The sequence below is a fragment of the Mirounga angustirostris genome, unplaced genomic scaffold, assembly GCF_029215605.1.
Source record: "Mirounga angustirostris isolate CCGP_5_RB_7025 unplaced genomic scaffold, mMirAng1.0.hap1 SCAF_7, whole genome shotgun sequence".
In the NCBI taxonomy this organism is placed as follows: domain Eukaryota; kingdom Metazoa; phylum Chordata; class Mammalia; order Carnivora; family Phocidae; genus Mirounga; species Mirounga angustirostris.
Window position 1 is genome coordinate 73,370,790 of NW_026991715.1, and position 13,884 is coordinate 73,384,673.

A 13,884-nucleotide genomic window follows, 5' to 3' on the forward strand; every position below is an offset into this window, starting at 1 on the left:
AAGAGGAAAGAGATTCTAGGCACAAAACACCACAACATTTCAAAGGTTCTGCAGCAGAAAAGAACCTGGCATATGGGTCAAGTGAAAGGTTGTTGGTGTGAAGAGCAGCAGCCTCTTTCCTCAAGACACTTCTGCAGGGACTTTGCTGTTATAAATATACAAACCTAGGATGCACAACCTAGACCAGAAGATGCATGCTAAGCTGGAGGAGAGCAGGGCACAGTATGCTGGACACATCAGCCACAGTCAGAGCACAGTGGGCATTGCTCGTGTCCCCAGGATAGGGTGCTTACCTGGTAAGTAGTGGGAAGCCACTAAAGGGATTTAGCAGGGGAGTGACAGAATCGGATCTGTATTTGAGTAAGATCATCCTTTCTGATTGCTGTGAACTTCCTGGTAAAATGGTTTGTAAATATTCTTAAGTAAATTCTGTCTCTTTAAAAGCCAGGAATACATCAGAAAGACGAGCCACCTAGTCAAATTATTTTGCCCTCTGTAGCAACAGATACCTTTTTGGATAGCCTTCTACTCAAAATGTGGTCCAGGGGTCAGCAGCACTAGGAGTGGCGTCACACGGGAGCTTGTGAGAAATGCAGAGTCTCAGGCCCCATCCCAAGACCTACTGAATCAGAATCTGCAGGTTGTTTTTTTGTTTTTTTTAAAGATTTTATTTATTTATTTGACACAGAGAGAGAGAGAGCACAAGTAGGGGGAGCTGCAGGCAGAGGGAGAAGCAGGCTCCCCGCTGAGCAGGGAGCCCAATTGCGGGCTCCATCCCAGGATCCCGGGATCATGAGCTGAAGGCAGATGCTTAACCAAATGAGCCACCCAGGGAACCCCAGAATCTGCAGTCTTAACAAGCTCCCCAGGTGACATGTTTGCATGTTAAAGTCAAGAAGCTTTGCTTTACATAACACCCTACAAGCACCCCACACTCAAGGAGACTCAGCAGACCCTAGGTGGTAACTGTTTCTGGGACTGTAAGAGGTCTATGGAGCCCATCGATATTCTAAGCTAGTCAGTCCATTGTCATTCTAGGACAGGATCCTTGGTTTGAAAAGATGGGGACAAAAACACACAAATAAGGTTCTACTGTTCCTAATACGAGTAGGGAACAAATCCAGTGAAGAAAAAAAAGATTGAACAAGTCAGAGTGCAGAGGTCATCACTAGCAAAAGCAGCTTAGGCCATCAATGTTAGGTACACTAAGGGTATCAAGAGGGAGCATATTTTTACTTTTGGTCATCTCCTTCAAGACAGTTACAAAAGAACACTCTGGTCATACTTATCAAGTAAAACAAAACACACACACATACACACACACAGTATATAACAAAACACCAAGTTTCTGCCATAACAACCCTCTCATTATCCAAAAAATCAGGAAAATATTAACTGTAAAATAAGAGAGTTTGAATGGATTCATTCATTTTAAGTCAACCATCCCTTTTCAGTGGTAGCAGCTCTTTTTCTAGAATTTTGTGTAGGTCTGCTTCTTGATTATCTTCAAGCACTTTGTTACAAAGTTGAAAAGTACAACAGTACTATCAAAATTATGCACTATACAGGTTCCTGACAACTCCCATGAATTGTGCAACTCTACAGTTTGGGAAACTTCCTCTGGTTCTGCCTAGATGCCGTGTGGTGTGGTGGTGGGGGGGGAACACAGCCCCTGGAAGCCAGCTGTCTGGATCAAATCCTGCTTTGCCAACCACATGTCGCTTGGATATGTGACTTGATTTCTCTGTGTCTCAGTTTCTTCACCTCTAAAATGGAGATGAAAATTGTTCCTACCACACAGAGTTGTTATGAGGATTCAGTGAATAAACACATTTAAAGCACTCAGAAATGATGTCTGGAACATATTAAATATTATGTATTTGCTTGCTTCTTGTTGTTACATTACAAGTGAAAATCGCCAGAAGCCAAGAAGTTTCACTGGGAATCATTCTTGGGGCAATAGGCAAAGGAAAGAATGTTAGTCACACTTCATTCAAGTGTCACTAACAGGAAAAGGCCACCTGCTAACAAATGGGGAATTGCCAAATATTCGTTCCTTTGATGCCGCAAGTAAGAAACTGGTTTGGCCATGTGGTCTTAGTGAAGTAATTACCCAAACCATCACCCTAGGTTTTTAAAGGCAATAATCCAAAATAGTATCTTAAAACTTTAAAATCTTCTGTAAACCTCTGTAATTGACAGTTTTTTCCCTCAAATTTAAGATGGCCTTTCTTAAAACTAAAACCAACAAACATTACCTTCTAATGCCAACTGAACTGTACCCAAAGAATGTCAGAAACCACCCCCATGTGAAATCAGTTTATTTTCATCAAGTTTTAGCAATGTAATCACTCCCTCAAAATGCTACATATTTTTATATAGGAGGAATTATTATCCATAGCAAAAACATGATTTCACTTCTTAGACGTTTGCAGCCTATGAAGCATATATTATAAATTAAAATTTTACCATTCCTTTATTAAATTTTGCTATTTTCCACCCTCAGTGAGGTTGCATCTCATAAAAGACAATCATTTCCATATATGATCTGCCAATTTAAAAAAAAATAAATTCTGATAAATCATTTTCATAGAGCAAAACCAAAAGTTATAGACGTAAAAGAGATAAACTGCATGTGTTCTCACCTTTATAATATATGATTGTTTATCAAAAAATTTTGTACCTAACAGAATTTAATAATTGCTCATTAGACAAGGAGAACTTTGTTTTTTAAAATATGTATTATGAAAATACGTACTAAAAATCTATTTTTTTTCCTGAGCCAATTTAACAGAGTTAAGTTTTATCAATGAGACCAAAAAGACCCTATATATAACGGAAAACTCTCCCCAAAAAGTTGGTAGATATGTTGCTTGAAACATCTAATTCAGCATATCTTATTTCAAAATTTTCCTTTTCTAAATTACCAAATGGTTCTGAAATACTCTGAGACTTCTAATCAAATGAAATGAAAAGCTCCACAAAAAATATTACAATTTATTTTTTATTAGGTTCAGTTAGCCAGCATATAGTACATCATAAGACAAATTTATTTTTTATACATAACAGTTTCCATCTTAGTCTAGTTAATAAGATTCCTTAAGTATATTGTTTCTAACTTAAAGTGACAAGACTTCCACTGGAGCTTAGTAAGTCAATCAACTGATTGGTAAATTCTGTCACTTCATTCTTACGGACTACGTATTTGCAGTTGCTAACAAAATTCCCTACAAGACAATACCAGAACAGCTATGTAACCCTAATGGTCAAACACCTAATGGCCTTTGAAAAATTATAGATATTTGAGCGGGTTGGGCAAATACCCTTCCGCACTCCGTAAGAACCACCACTGTAAGTAACACAATATAGGTAACCTTTGATTACGAAAGTTTCTCAAAAACCACATCATGTTATACATACTAGAAGGTGGATGTAATATTTTGGGTAAGTAAATGTGGAATACATTTGTAAGAAAACATGGTTAGATATTCATAACTACAATTGCTATGTGTAGTGGCTGTAATCAGCATAGTCGAAAGGTTTGGACGCAATTGATTTTCCAGGCTGCTCTACATAACTCCATCAATAGGAGACCATTTCTCTGCTGCGATCATGCCCTTGAGTTTTACTGATATTAGAGTAACTCTGCAGCCATGTCAGATACTATCCATGTTAGCCCCTTGCCTGAAAGCCCAGATTATGAAGTTTAAGGGAAGCTTAGTATTTGCTATGCTAACTGATCGTTGATTGTCCAATCACTAGACTTTTTCTATAAAGCACTGCACTAGCTTGAAGAGGAATATAAAAACTTGGGATTGGCCTAATTACCTAACTAGAGAGGCCTGTTAAATACATGTGAATTGGGATGTTATGGTTGATTCAACCCGAGAGTGGGCAGATTATAGTTCTTCCAGATACCTCTAGCCACCCCATGATTTAATTTGTATGAATATTTGTATAGGAAGGGCAGGGGACAGAAAGCTCTGGCTGGGTTCAGAATCTAGGTTTAACCACCATTTATCAGCTCTGTGTCCCTCGGCAAGTGAGATTATCTTAAACTCTAATGTCATTATTTTTAACAGGAGAAAAACAATAATAAATACTTTATTAGGTTATAAGAATCAATTGTGGGGGTGCCTAGGTGGTTCAGTCGGTTCAGCAGCCTACTCTTGATTTCAGCTCAGGTCATGATCTCAGGGCTGTGAGATCGAGCCCCGGGAGGGACTCTGCACTGTGCATGGAGCCTGCATGAGAGTCTCTCTCCCTCAGCCCCTCCTCCCCCTGCTTGTGTGCACAGGTGCATGCATGAATGTTCTCTCAAAATTAATAATTTTTTTTAAAAAAGAAAAAAAAAGAATCAAATGTGAAGTGCTTAGCACAGCACCTGACACCTAATAAGCAAACAATAAAAGTTGGCTACTTAAGGAAGTAGTTTCCCTAGTGCCAGTTTTTCTCTTTAGGAGAGTGGCCTTATAGTCTGAAGTTAAAGAAAATGCTTTCAGGTCAACTTTGTGAGATTTGAGGCCCAAACACTACTGTGTGGGGGCTAAAGGAATAAAGTCAGATTGAGGGTTTGGGAGAGGAGTCATCTCTGAACTTCTGCTTGGAACACAGCGAGACGAGGAGTTGTAATGACCTTGGGTGCCACAAGATTGTATGAATTTGAGAGCACCTGGGAAGAAGCAATATCCTCACAAGGGGCTCAGCTGATGATGGGAGAGGAGAATATGAGGCACTGGTTGTGAGCAGATCTGAGAAACCAAAAATTTCCAGAAATGATGGAAGCCATCTGGACAGGGGAATGTTATGAGCGTCATTTGTATACTGACAGGCTGATAGGGCCTGGTGACATTTGCCTCATTTATATGCAAATATAATTAACAGTATAAGGCAGCATATAATAAGGGCAAATAAGCAGCCAAGGTAATGAACACTGTGAAGTTCAGGGGAGGAAGAGATCAGTGTGAACTAGAGCATTCAAAGACCTGGAACATCAACCACTCCTTGGATACTGGTGGAGACTGGGTTGTCTACGGAGGGTCTTTCAAGTAGGAAAAATGGCTGAGCCAAGGTATGGAAGGGAACACATGCACGGGACGTTGGAGACAATGGCTGAAATGAGTGTGTATGTGTGTGTGTGTGTCTATGTGTGCGCATGCAAGCAAATGGGGGGGGACGTAAGAAAACTAGTTGAGGGTCACATTTGAATGGCAGAAGGATGGGAATTTGGTCCTGCAGTGGACAGAGAGCTAGGAAAAAAAAAAAAGATTGTGAGGCGGGAAACCTACAGTGAAGCTAGTGATTGATAAAGTTAATCTGGCCTCCCATGTGGTATAGAAAAGGAGAAATGTGTAGGGGTGTGTGAAAATGGTTAGAAAACTCTTCATAGATATATCAGGAGAGCAGTGGAATATAATTAGATTGGCATAACTTTAACTTACCGTTTTCTAAAATAGCACTTACAGGGAAAAAAAGAAAGTCTAATTAAGAGAAGTGTGGTCTTCTATTACTCTTCAGTTTCCATTCATACTTTTCCCATGATTACTTCTCCATGCCCCAGTGGATATGGCTGTAAGCCACAGCTTGCTTGTTTATAAATTAAGTAAGCCCTCTTCATGATCCACTGAAATTTCTAGTGTAGTTCTAATGGAATCTCTCTCTCATAGATCTGGTTGAGACTTCCATTTTGGACATATAACTATGTTTGTATAATTTTCTTAGGCATTTCAAACCCCAGGTATTAATATATTTCTAGGTAATGATAGTTATGATGGACTAGCACCACATAGAACATATTATTTTTCCTCATTCGGAGGTCCTGAAAAAGAATCTTTTCAGTAGGTGTATAAACTGATTCAGTATTTTGTTTGTTGCTAACCCCACTGATGGTTGATACAATGCAGTTGGCTTACATCCCTCTGCCAATGTTCAAGTAGGAAAAAAAAAAAATTTCATTCAATGTGAGCAATGACTAGGTTTTTTGAGGACATTCACATAACTACAAATACTTACTTGAGCTCTTCAGCAAGATTCTCAGTAAAAGACCATCGTCATGCAGTAGGGTTTCCAGAAGCAGGTTCCAATTACAACCTGGCTGGGATAAGAGCAGTTTCAATTGACCCTCGGCTGTCAGTCGTCCAGATGATGGAGCCCTTTCAAAATGTAAGATAAAGATAGAGTAATGAAGTTAATTTATCTATGAAATTAATAGCCTTAAAGTACAGATGTAATGCTAACTCCTTTAAATGTCAATTCCTCCCAGATTACTCTGAAAATGCTTTCATGCTTGCTTACTTTAGGGTTGCTCTGGGAAGGAATTACATTTAATCTCAACTAGCTAAAAGCAAATTAACGTTTGGTAGCCTGCCAAATTTAAAACTGATACAAAATAACCATGCCTATATTTCACAAGACTATGTATGGTTTTGTTTCATGGAGCAAATTAAAATTATTTACGCATTTATTTTAAATGCATTTATTTGTTCATTCACCAAATACATGAGTGCCTACTATGTACTATTAACTCTTTTCATTATTCATGGGAAGAAAGTTACAGTGGGTTTTGACAACTTTGTAATTTGCCATGTACTGTGATTGCTGATAAAACTAAAGGAATTCAAAGCTTCTGTCAAGGGTCAACCATAATCTAATTATTTAATACATAAAGCCTTAAATCAACATGCAATTATCAGAACCACTCTCACAGTCACACTGCTACCTACTTGGGTAATCATTTCATCAAAGAGAAATAATTCCAAGGCAAATAAGCTTCTACTTAGGAAATGATCACCAGTGTTGAGTAGAAAATCAAAATCAGGTCTCCACATTACTACGTTAATTTACCAATGAATTGGCAAGAGATAAGGAAGTAAAAGTAGAAACTGAAAACTGATAACATTATTCACTTTTTCCTTTTAAGATCTCAAAGTTTAGATTGGCTAAAGATCACAACATCCAAAATGGGCTTACAACCACCACAACAGAAAAGGCAGGAAATGATGGAACTCAATCTGGTTGCAACCATAAGGGTTGTGGGAATAGGGTGGCGGTGGGAAGGAATGATGTGACTCAAATGGAAAGGTGTGAATGAGAACACCATATGCTTAGGAGAGGAAAGAAGCAGAACAAAGGGTATCGCTGAGAGAGATGATTTGCAGCAAAATTTCCAGATGACATTTACTGAGTGGTGAACCATCCAGTTACCAGCATAGTCTAGCCAGTGGGTTTTCAAAGTTTGGGCCCTAGACCAGCAGCATCAGCATCACTTGAGAACTTGTTAAAAATGCAAATTCCCAGGCCTCATCCCAGAAATCTGTGTGTGTGTGTGTGTGTGTTTCAGAAATAAAAGCCCCCTCTAGGAGAATCTGATGCCCATTCAGGTGTGAGAACCACTATTACGGGCAGTGCTTTCTGGAGCATGGGCAGTAGGGACAGACCTAGTTGGTATCATTTCTCCTCCCACTATGCCTTTGTGCCCAGACAGGCCCACCTTAGCTGCCACCCATGCAATGAACTCCCCACAACCCTTTACTTATCTTAATCCTACCCATCCTTCAAACTGCAGCAAAAATATCACCTTCTCTCTGTAGTCTTCACTAAAAATTTCTCTGCATAGGAGTCTCTCTCACTCTGAATTGAAGCACTTTCAGCAATTATACACATTTTAGCACGTTATTATTTCATCAATTAAAGCTTTATCTGTCCACTCAGAGTCAGGCCTTGTCAGGATGCTTGTTTTATATCCCAAAGCTCCTCCTGGTAAACTAAGCACATTTAAGGGCTCTGTAAATGTTAGCTGATTGACTCATATGATCACAGATGGGTAGGGAAACTCTTTAAGAAAAAAAAAAAGAGGATACTTTGTCAAAAGGCTGATTTAGGCAAAAGTGAGAGGATCTGAAGATATAAAATGAAATTTCAAAGCACCTCCCCTTGGTTTGGCTTGGCTTGGCATTTGGTACATCTCACAACATTATGATGCTCGAAACCGAAACCCTTCAGCCTCACGTGAACTTTGGACCAACTCAAACTTCCCAAGTGAGACTCTGATAGCATAACTGAAAACAGAGAAACTCCTGGCTAATTGGTGGGTCAGTGTGAGTAAGGCCAACCCCTGCCCTGGGTGGGTGGTGAAAAGAGAAGCAACGAGTTAAACTTAACTCTCATGCCAGAGGAATCAAGTCCGTCGGTTGAAGAGTTCTGAATGACTTTGGGCACTCCCAGATTGGTCTGGCTCTTGCAAAAGTTCCAAACACAGTACCACACGAAGACTCCAGTAGGTGAGCCCTTTGGACTGAAACACTGAGGCAGATCTGGACAACGGCTGTCCCTAATCCCATCCTAAACCCCACGTGCTGACTTCTAGAAACTTGCTTGAGGTTCAAGAGATGAAAAGCAGCTAGTTGGTAGTAAGTTATATATTAAAAGCAACTTAACTTTTAAACATTTCCTACCTATATATTTTGCTTGAGTTGAGTGCTGATTTAGGGGTACATTTAGTAAACTGAAAGATCCAGGTTGGTGGGGTGTAGAAAAGAAGGGAGAGGGTTGTTGAGAGACAATCTGAAGAAGGAGACAGGAACCAGATCATGGGGGCCTCATTAGCCAAAGTGGGGATTTGGGGCCAGTCGAAGAGTTTAATGGAGACGAGTTTCCTGATCTGGCTACAGTGTGGAGAGTGGATTGGAGGGGGTGAGTGTATTTGCTCAGCCCTTTAGACATGTAATAAAACAAAATAAACTGAAGGTCATTTCATACTACTGCATCTGAATACCTGGTTATAAATAAAACCTCTCATTTACCAGATGGGAAGCTGTTTGTTGAAACGTACCTCAATTCTTGGATCTTTCAACTTATCACAGATTTTGAAATGTACAGTAGAATGACTCACTATGAGGAAAAATAAAATATTACAAACATTCCTCAATCACTAAGCTCCGAGTAATAAATGCATTGAGGAGTCTGTGTTAGGCATATGGAGAAGCATATGTTCCCTCATCCTTTGAGCTGGTGGAGCTGTGAAAGTGAGATTAGCCTCACAAAAAATGACAGAAAGGGAAATTTTATACATATATATATTTTATATGTATGTTTCAAATATGTACATGTTGAATTCCACTATAATACAAAAAAGAGAACAAAAATTTATAAATCCACTGGAACTCATAAAGCTTGTATAGGGAAACAGAATGAATTTATGGCTGGGTTTTATTAGGCTTATACTCTAATAAGTGCTACATTTCTGGGGCATGAATTAGCCTAAAGAATTTTTCAAGTCCTGGGAGTAAGGAGTGATATAATAATAGAGCTCAATCATTACTGGTTATGAAACTAACAAATTATTTTTATAGAATCGTCATGCAAAATCTGAGCTGTATTTGGGTGTGTTTACTTTATGGAAACTCATCAGGTAGTTCACTTGTAATTACTGCAATTTTTTAGTATGAAATCATACTGCAGTAGAAAGTTAAAAAAAAATCTTAGCTCTATCAGTATACACTGGCCTGACTTCCAATAATGGTTATGCATGAGGCGCAGGGCAAGAGAAGGATCTGTAATAGGTTCAGGCTGCACGACCATGGGATTTACTGATCCCACCATATTTGTTTCATGCAGATGCTGTCAGACTAGAAAAACACCGGAATGGACTCTAAAATGTACAGCTTGGGGATAATACCCAACAATGTTTAGGAACTGTTCTTCAGGATTTGATATTTACTTTGAACCAATAGCCATTATATAGTACTATGTCCCTAACAGATACACTACACAAGTCTTGGTGTCAAGAGTGAAAGTACCAAGGGGCCCCTCTCACCAGCGCTCCTGATGATCCACTTGGGGAATGTGTGTTTTCTATTCCCATAACTCCCCATAGGTCGTGTAGGAGTAGAGGTACTGGTTTCCATGGTGGGGTGAGTTGGGAGTATGCACACCTCTACCAGGGTACCATCAAGAATTCCACTAAACTTGTAATGTTACACCTGCCATCTGTTCATTTGTGGATTCCAATGCCAGCAGTCTAGCAGGCAAAGAAAGAAGTTACTATACTGGCAAGAGTAATGAACCCTAATTACCATTGAGGAATTGGAGTTGCTACTGCATAAGGGGAGCAGGAAAGAGCATGTCTGTGACTCAAGGGATTCACCAGGGCATCTCTTGATGCCATCATGAATGTTAATAACAACAAACAGGCTAGAGAAGTAACAACATTCTGATAAGGGAAGGTAGTCAGGGGTTCAACTCCTCAAGGACAAACGTCTCAGTGACTCAACTGGGCAAGCAACATAAATCAGCAGATGTGATGGTCAAGGGTGAGGAGAAGTTGGAATAAGTGGTAGAGGGATGTAATGATGATTATCACTTGCAGAGGAATAATTGCAGTAGGGGATACTCTAGCTTGTCCCACAAACTCTATTGCAATAATACTTTTTTTAAAGAGACATTTTGACCAGGCATCACCTTGAAGAAGCAATGACAAGACTCAGAGAACTTAACATGGGTAATGAGGGGATTTCAATAGTGTCAGGGGTACACTGAAGCAGATGCTGTCCATGTCCCCACATCCTCTTGCCCTCAACCACTCAGTTGACGTGGCTTGCATTTCTCTGCCTTTCTGGCCAGACAAGTCGGGAAGTGCCAGTGAATGCACAGCCCCGAAGCAGCCTTAAACCAATGAATAATGGAAGTTGCCATGTAAATACCTCAGCATCCTTGCTCCCTTGGTGGGATAACTCTCATATATATGCCTCCCACACAGGCTCCAAGAATTTCCCTGGAAGGTTTAAGTTCTGGTTATTCCCTCAGTAGTTGGCTTCATTACATGAATCTTGATTCACCGTCTTTCTTTGTTTCACATACCCACTCCCCTTCCAGTGTTCCCTCCACTTAGAAAATAAACTACTGTCACTTAAATCTTTGTCTCAGGGTCTGCTTCTTGGGGAGATCTAAAATAAGACATGCATAGAGACACTTCATATTCATCTCAACCTTTGTTTCAGGAATACTGAGAAACTAGTCAACAGTCATTTAGCTAATAAATATGGCTACTGGACTTTGAATCCAGGTCTTTCTGACCTTAAAACCCATGTTTATTCCTCTACTCCATGTTGCTTTCCATTCAACCTGGTTGATATTTGGTAGGTAAGTTATATTTTCCAGCACTGAGTATGTTTGGCTCTGTTCAACCTCCTGATTGAGGATACCATCTTTTTGACCCAAAATCAAGTTTGTGGTCTAAGGCTGATTCCCAAATTGGAGCCATGTTATTCAAGGGATCTAGGGACTGATTTCAACCAGATGGTTCCTGTCATGGATTACAGGGCCAAATTTATACCAGAGACCGTAAGTTACATGATTCAGAGAACAAAGGCAAGGGCACGACTAAAGAGAAACTTAGAGTAAAAGCCTTAAAGTGAGAAAACGAAAGCAGAGGAGAAGCCCCACGTTGCTGTACTACTCTGGGCTTTCCAAAACTGATCCTTCATAATCTTCCTAGGAAAATTAGTAAATACAAATATTTAAAGCAATTTTGTCATCTTTCTCTAGGAAAATAACTTTAAAACTTTTGAGGGGGGGGAAGCAACCCCAAATATTTTTCTGCATCACATTAACCAAGAGTGTGCAGATTATATGTAGTTATAGCACTGAAAATGTTTGCACATGTTTTATCTTGATAATGGGTATAAGCCAACTGTCCATGATCTATATAATTAAAGGTGATTAAATAGAAATCAGACAAGGTTCACCCATACACTTGCATACAGGATTTGCCTTGGCTTTTAATATCTCTGTCCACCAGGGTAGATTGATATTCTTAAAGGATCTCTTTTTTTTTTTTAGAGTTGGTTGTATCTACACTTTCTGGTGTACAACTTAGAGGGTAGGTGTTCAAACTATGGGGAGCAGTGTTATTTCCTAATTTTAGCAAAATTAAACTTTTTACATGGGATGATTTCATTTCCCCCAAATCACCCAAAGATATTGGTACTCAAACTCATAGCACCAGCTCCACACTTAAATGTTACACAGGTCAGCATATCCTATTTCTAAAAATATATAAAATCTAATTTCAACTTTTAAAATAATATTACGTATCAACCATCACTTTTGGACTCCCCCAGAAGTGCTAATCTAGCACCTGAGTCACTGAGGCAATGGACTCAGTGATCATCCAGCCATTCCTTTTGAGGAGCAGAAGTTAGTTCTCTGCAGCCTTTAACTATTATTGGTCCCTGTCTACCAGATAATAAATACCTGTTATAGAGAGTTCAAGAAAGGTCTCCCCTGGCATCATGTTTCAGGTAAGTGAGACTCAATGGGAAAGTGGTTCAATATTCTATCCACTTTATCACACTTATGGGAAGTCCTTTAAATATGTCTGGGTAACTGATATAATCTGCCACTTTCTGAAACATATAGCTCTTTACTAACACAGCAGTACTGAATGACTGTTTAGTGAGTACTTATGTGATGAGGCACTTTAGCTCATTTAATTAATCCTCAAGAAGGGGGGTAAATTGGAGGGGGAGATGAACCATGAGAGACTATGGACTCTGAGAAACAAACTGAGGGTTCTAGAGGGGAGGGGGTGGGAGGATGGGTTAGCCTGGTGATGGGTATTAAAGCGGGCACATTCTGCATGGAGCACTGGTGATATACGCGAACAATGAATCATAGAACACTACATCAAAAACTAATGATGTAATGTATGGTGATTAACATAATTTAAAAAATTGAGTAATTTCAAAGTTGGTAGTACAAATGAATGGTAAACTTTGTTTATGCTGTTGCCACTTGTTAAAAAAAAACACTTTAGGGGCATCTGGGTGGCTCAGTCGGTTGGGCATCTGCCTTCCACTCAGGTCTTGATCCCAGAGTCCCAGGATGGAGTCCCGCATCAGGCTCCCTACTCAGCAGGGAGTCTGCTTCTCCCTCTGCCCTTTACCCACTTGTGCTCTCTCTCACTCTCTCTCTCAAATAAATAAATAAATAAAATCTTAAAAAAAAAGTTTTTTAAATGAACAAAGACTGTTGAATCACAGACCTGTACCTCTGAAACAAATAATACATTTTATGTTAAAAAAAAAAAAAGAAGAAGATAGTAGGAAGGGAAAAATGAAGGGGGGGAAATCGGAAGAGGAGATGAACCATGAGAGACTATGGACTCTGAGAAACAAACTGAGGGTTCTAGAGGGGAGGGGGGTGGGGGGATGGGTTAGCCTGGTGATGGGTATTAAAGAGGGCACATATTGAATGGAGCACTGGGTGTTATATGCAAACAATGAATCATGGAACACTACATCAAAAACTAATGATGTAATGTATGGTGATTAACATAACATAATAAAAAAAAAAAAACTTAATCCTCATGACTCCGGTAGGAGAGTATCTCAAAAGTTAAGGAAGGAAGATGTTTCAAGATGGAAGAAGTAAAGAATAGTACGGCAAGCTGTGTGCAAGTAGATCGGTAAGATTGTATTGTATATTTAACTTTTTCACCAAAATATAAACTATTTCATAAACAGGGAAACTGAAGCTCACGTAGAGTAATTAACTTTCCAAGATCGCAAAACTACACAAGCCTACAAATCATGGTCTGTCTAATGTGGAAACACATAGTTTTCTGTTATCTCATTGCTGGTTCCAATATTATATTCTTTTTTATATAATACCTTTAAACCATAATAGAAAAGGGACAATATGAATAAATATGTAGTTATATCAAGTACCTAGTTCATCTGACATTTTAACTTCTTTTAATAACTGATCCACAGACATGTGACTTTCTAAAAATCTTTTTTTTTTAAAGATTTTATTTATTTATTTTAGAGGGAGAGATAGAGAGTGAGTGAGCAAGCAGGGGGAGGGGCAGAGGGGCAGGAAGAG

General features: G+C 39.3%; 1 protein-coding gene across 4 annotated transcripts in view; it reads right to left on the reverse strand.

Moving 5' to 3' along the window:
* Positions 1-13,884, reverse strand: part of KIAA0825 (KIAA0825 ortholog) — a 403,169-nt gene that overhangs the window by 240,106 nt on the left and 149,179 nt on the right. For all 4 annotated transcript variants that reach the window (XM_064596374.1, XM_064596372.1, XM_045898686.3 and 1 more), the window contains one exon: positions 6,013-6,152. In XM_064596374.1, the coding sequence (XP_064452444.1) occupies positions 6,013-6,152 (140 nt within the window). The remainder of the gene's footprint in view (positions 1-6,012; positions 6,153-13,884) is intronic.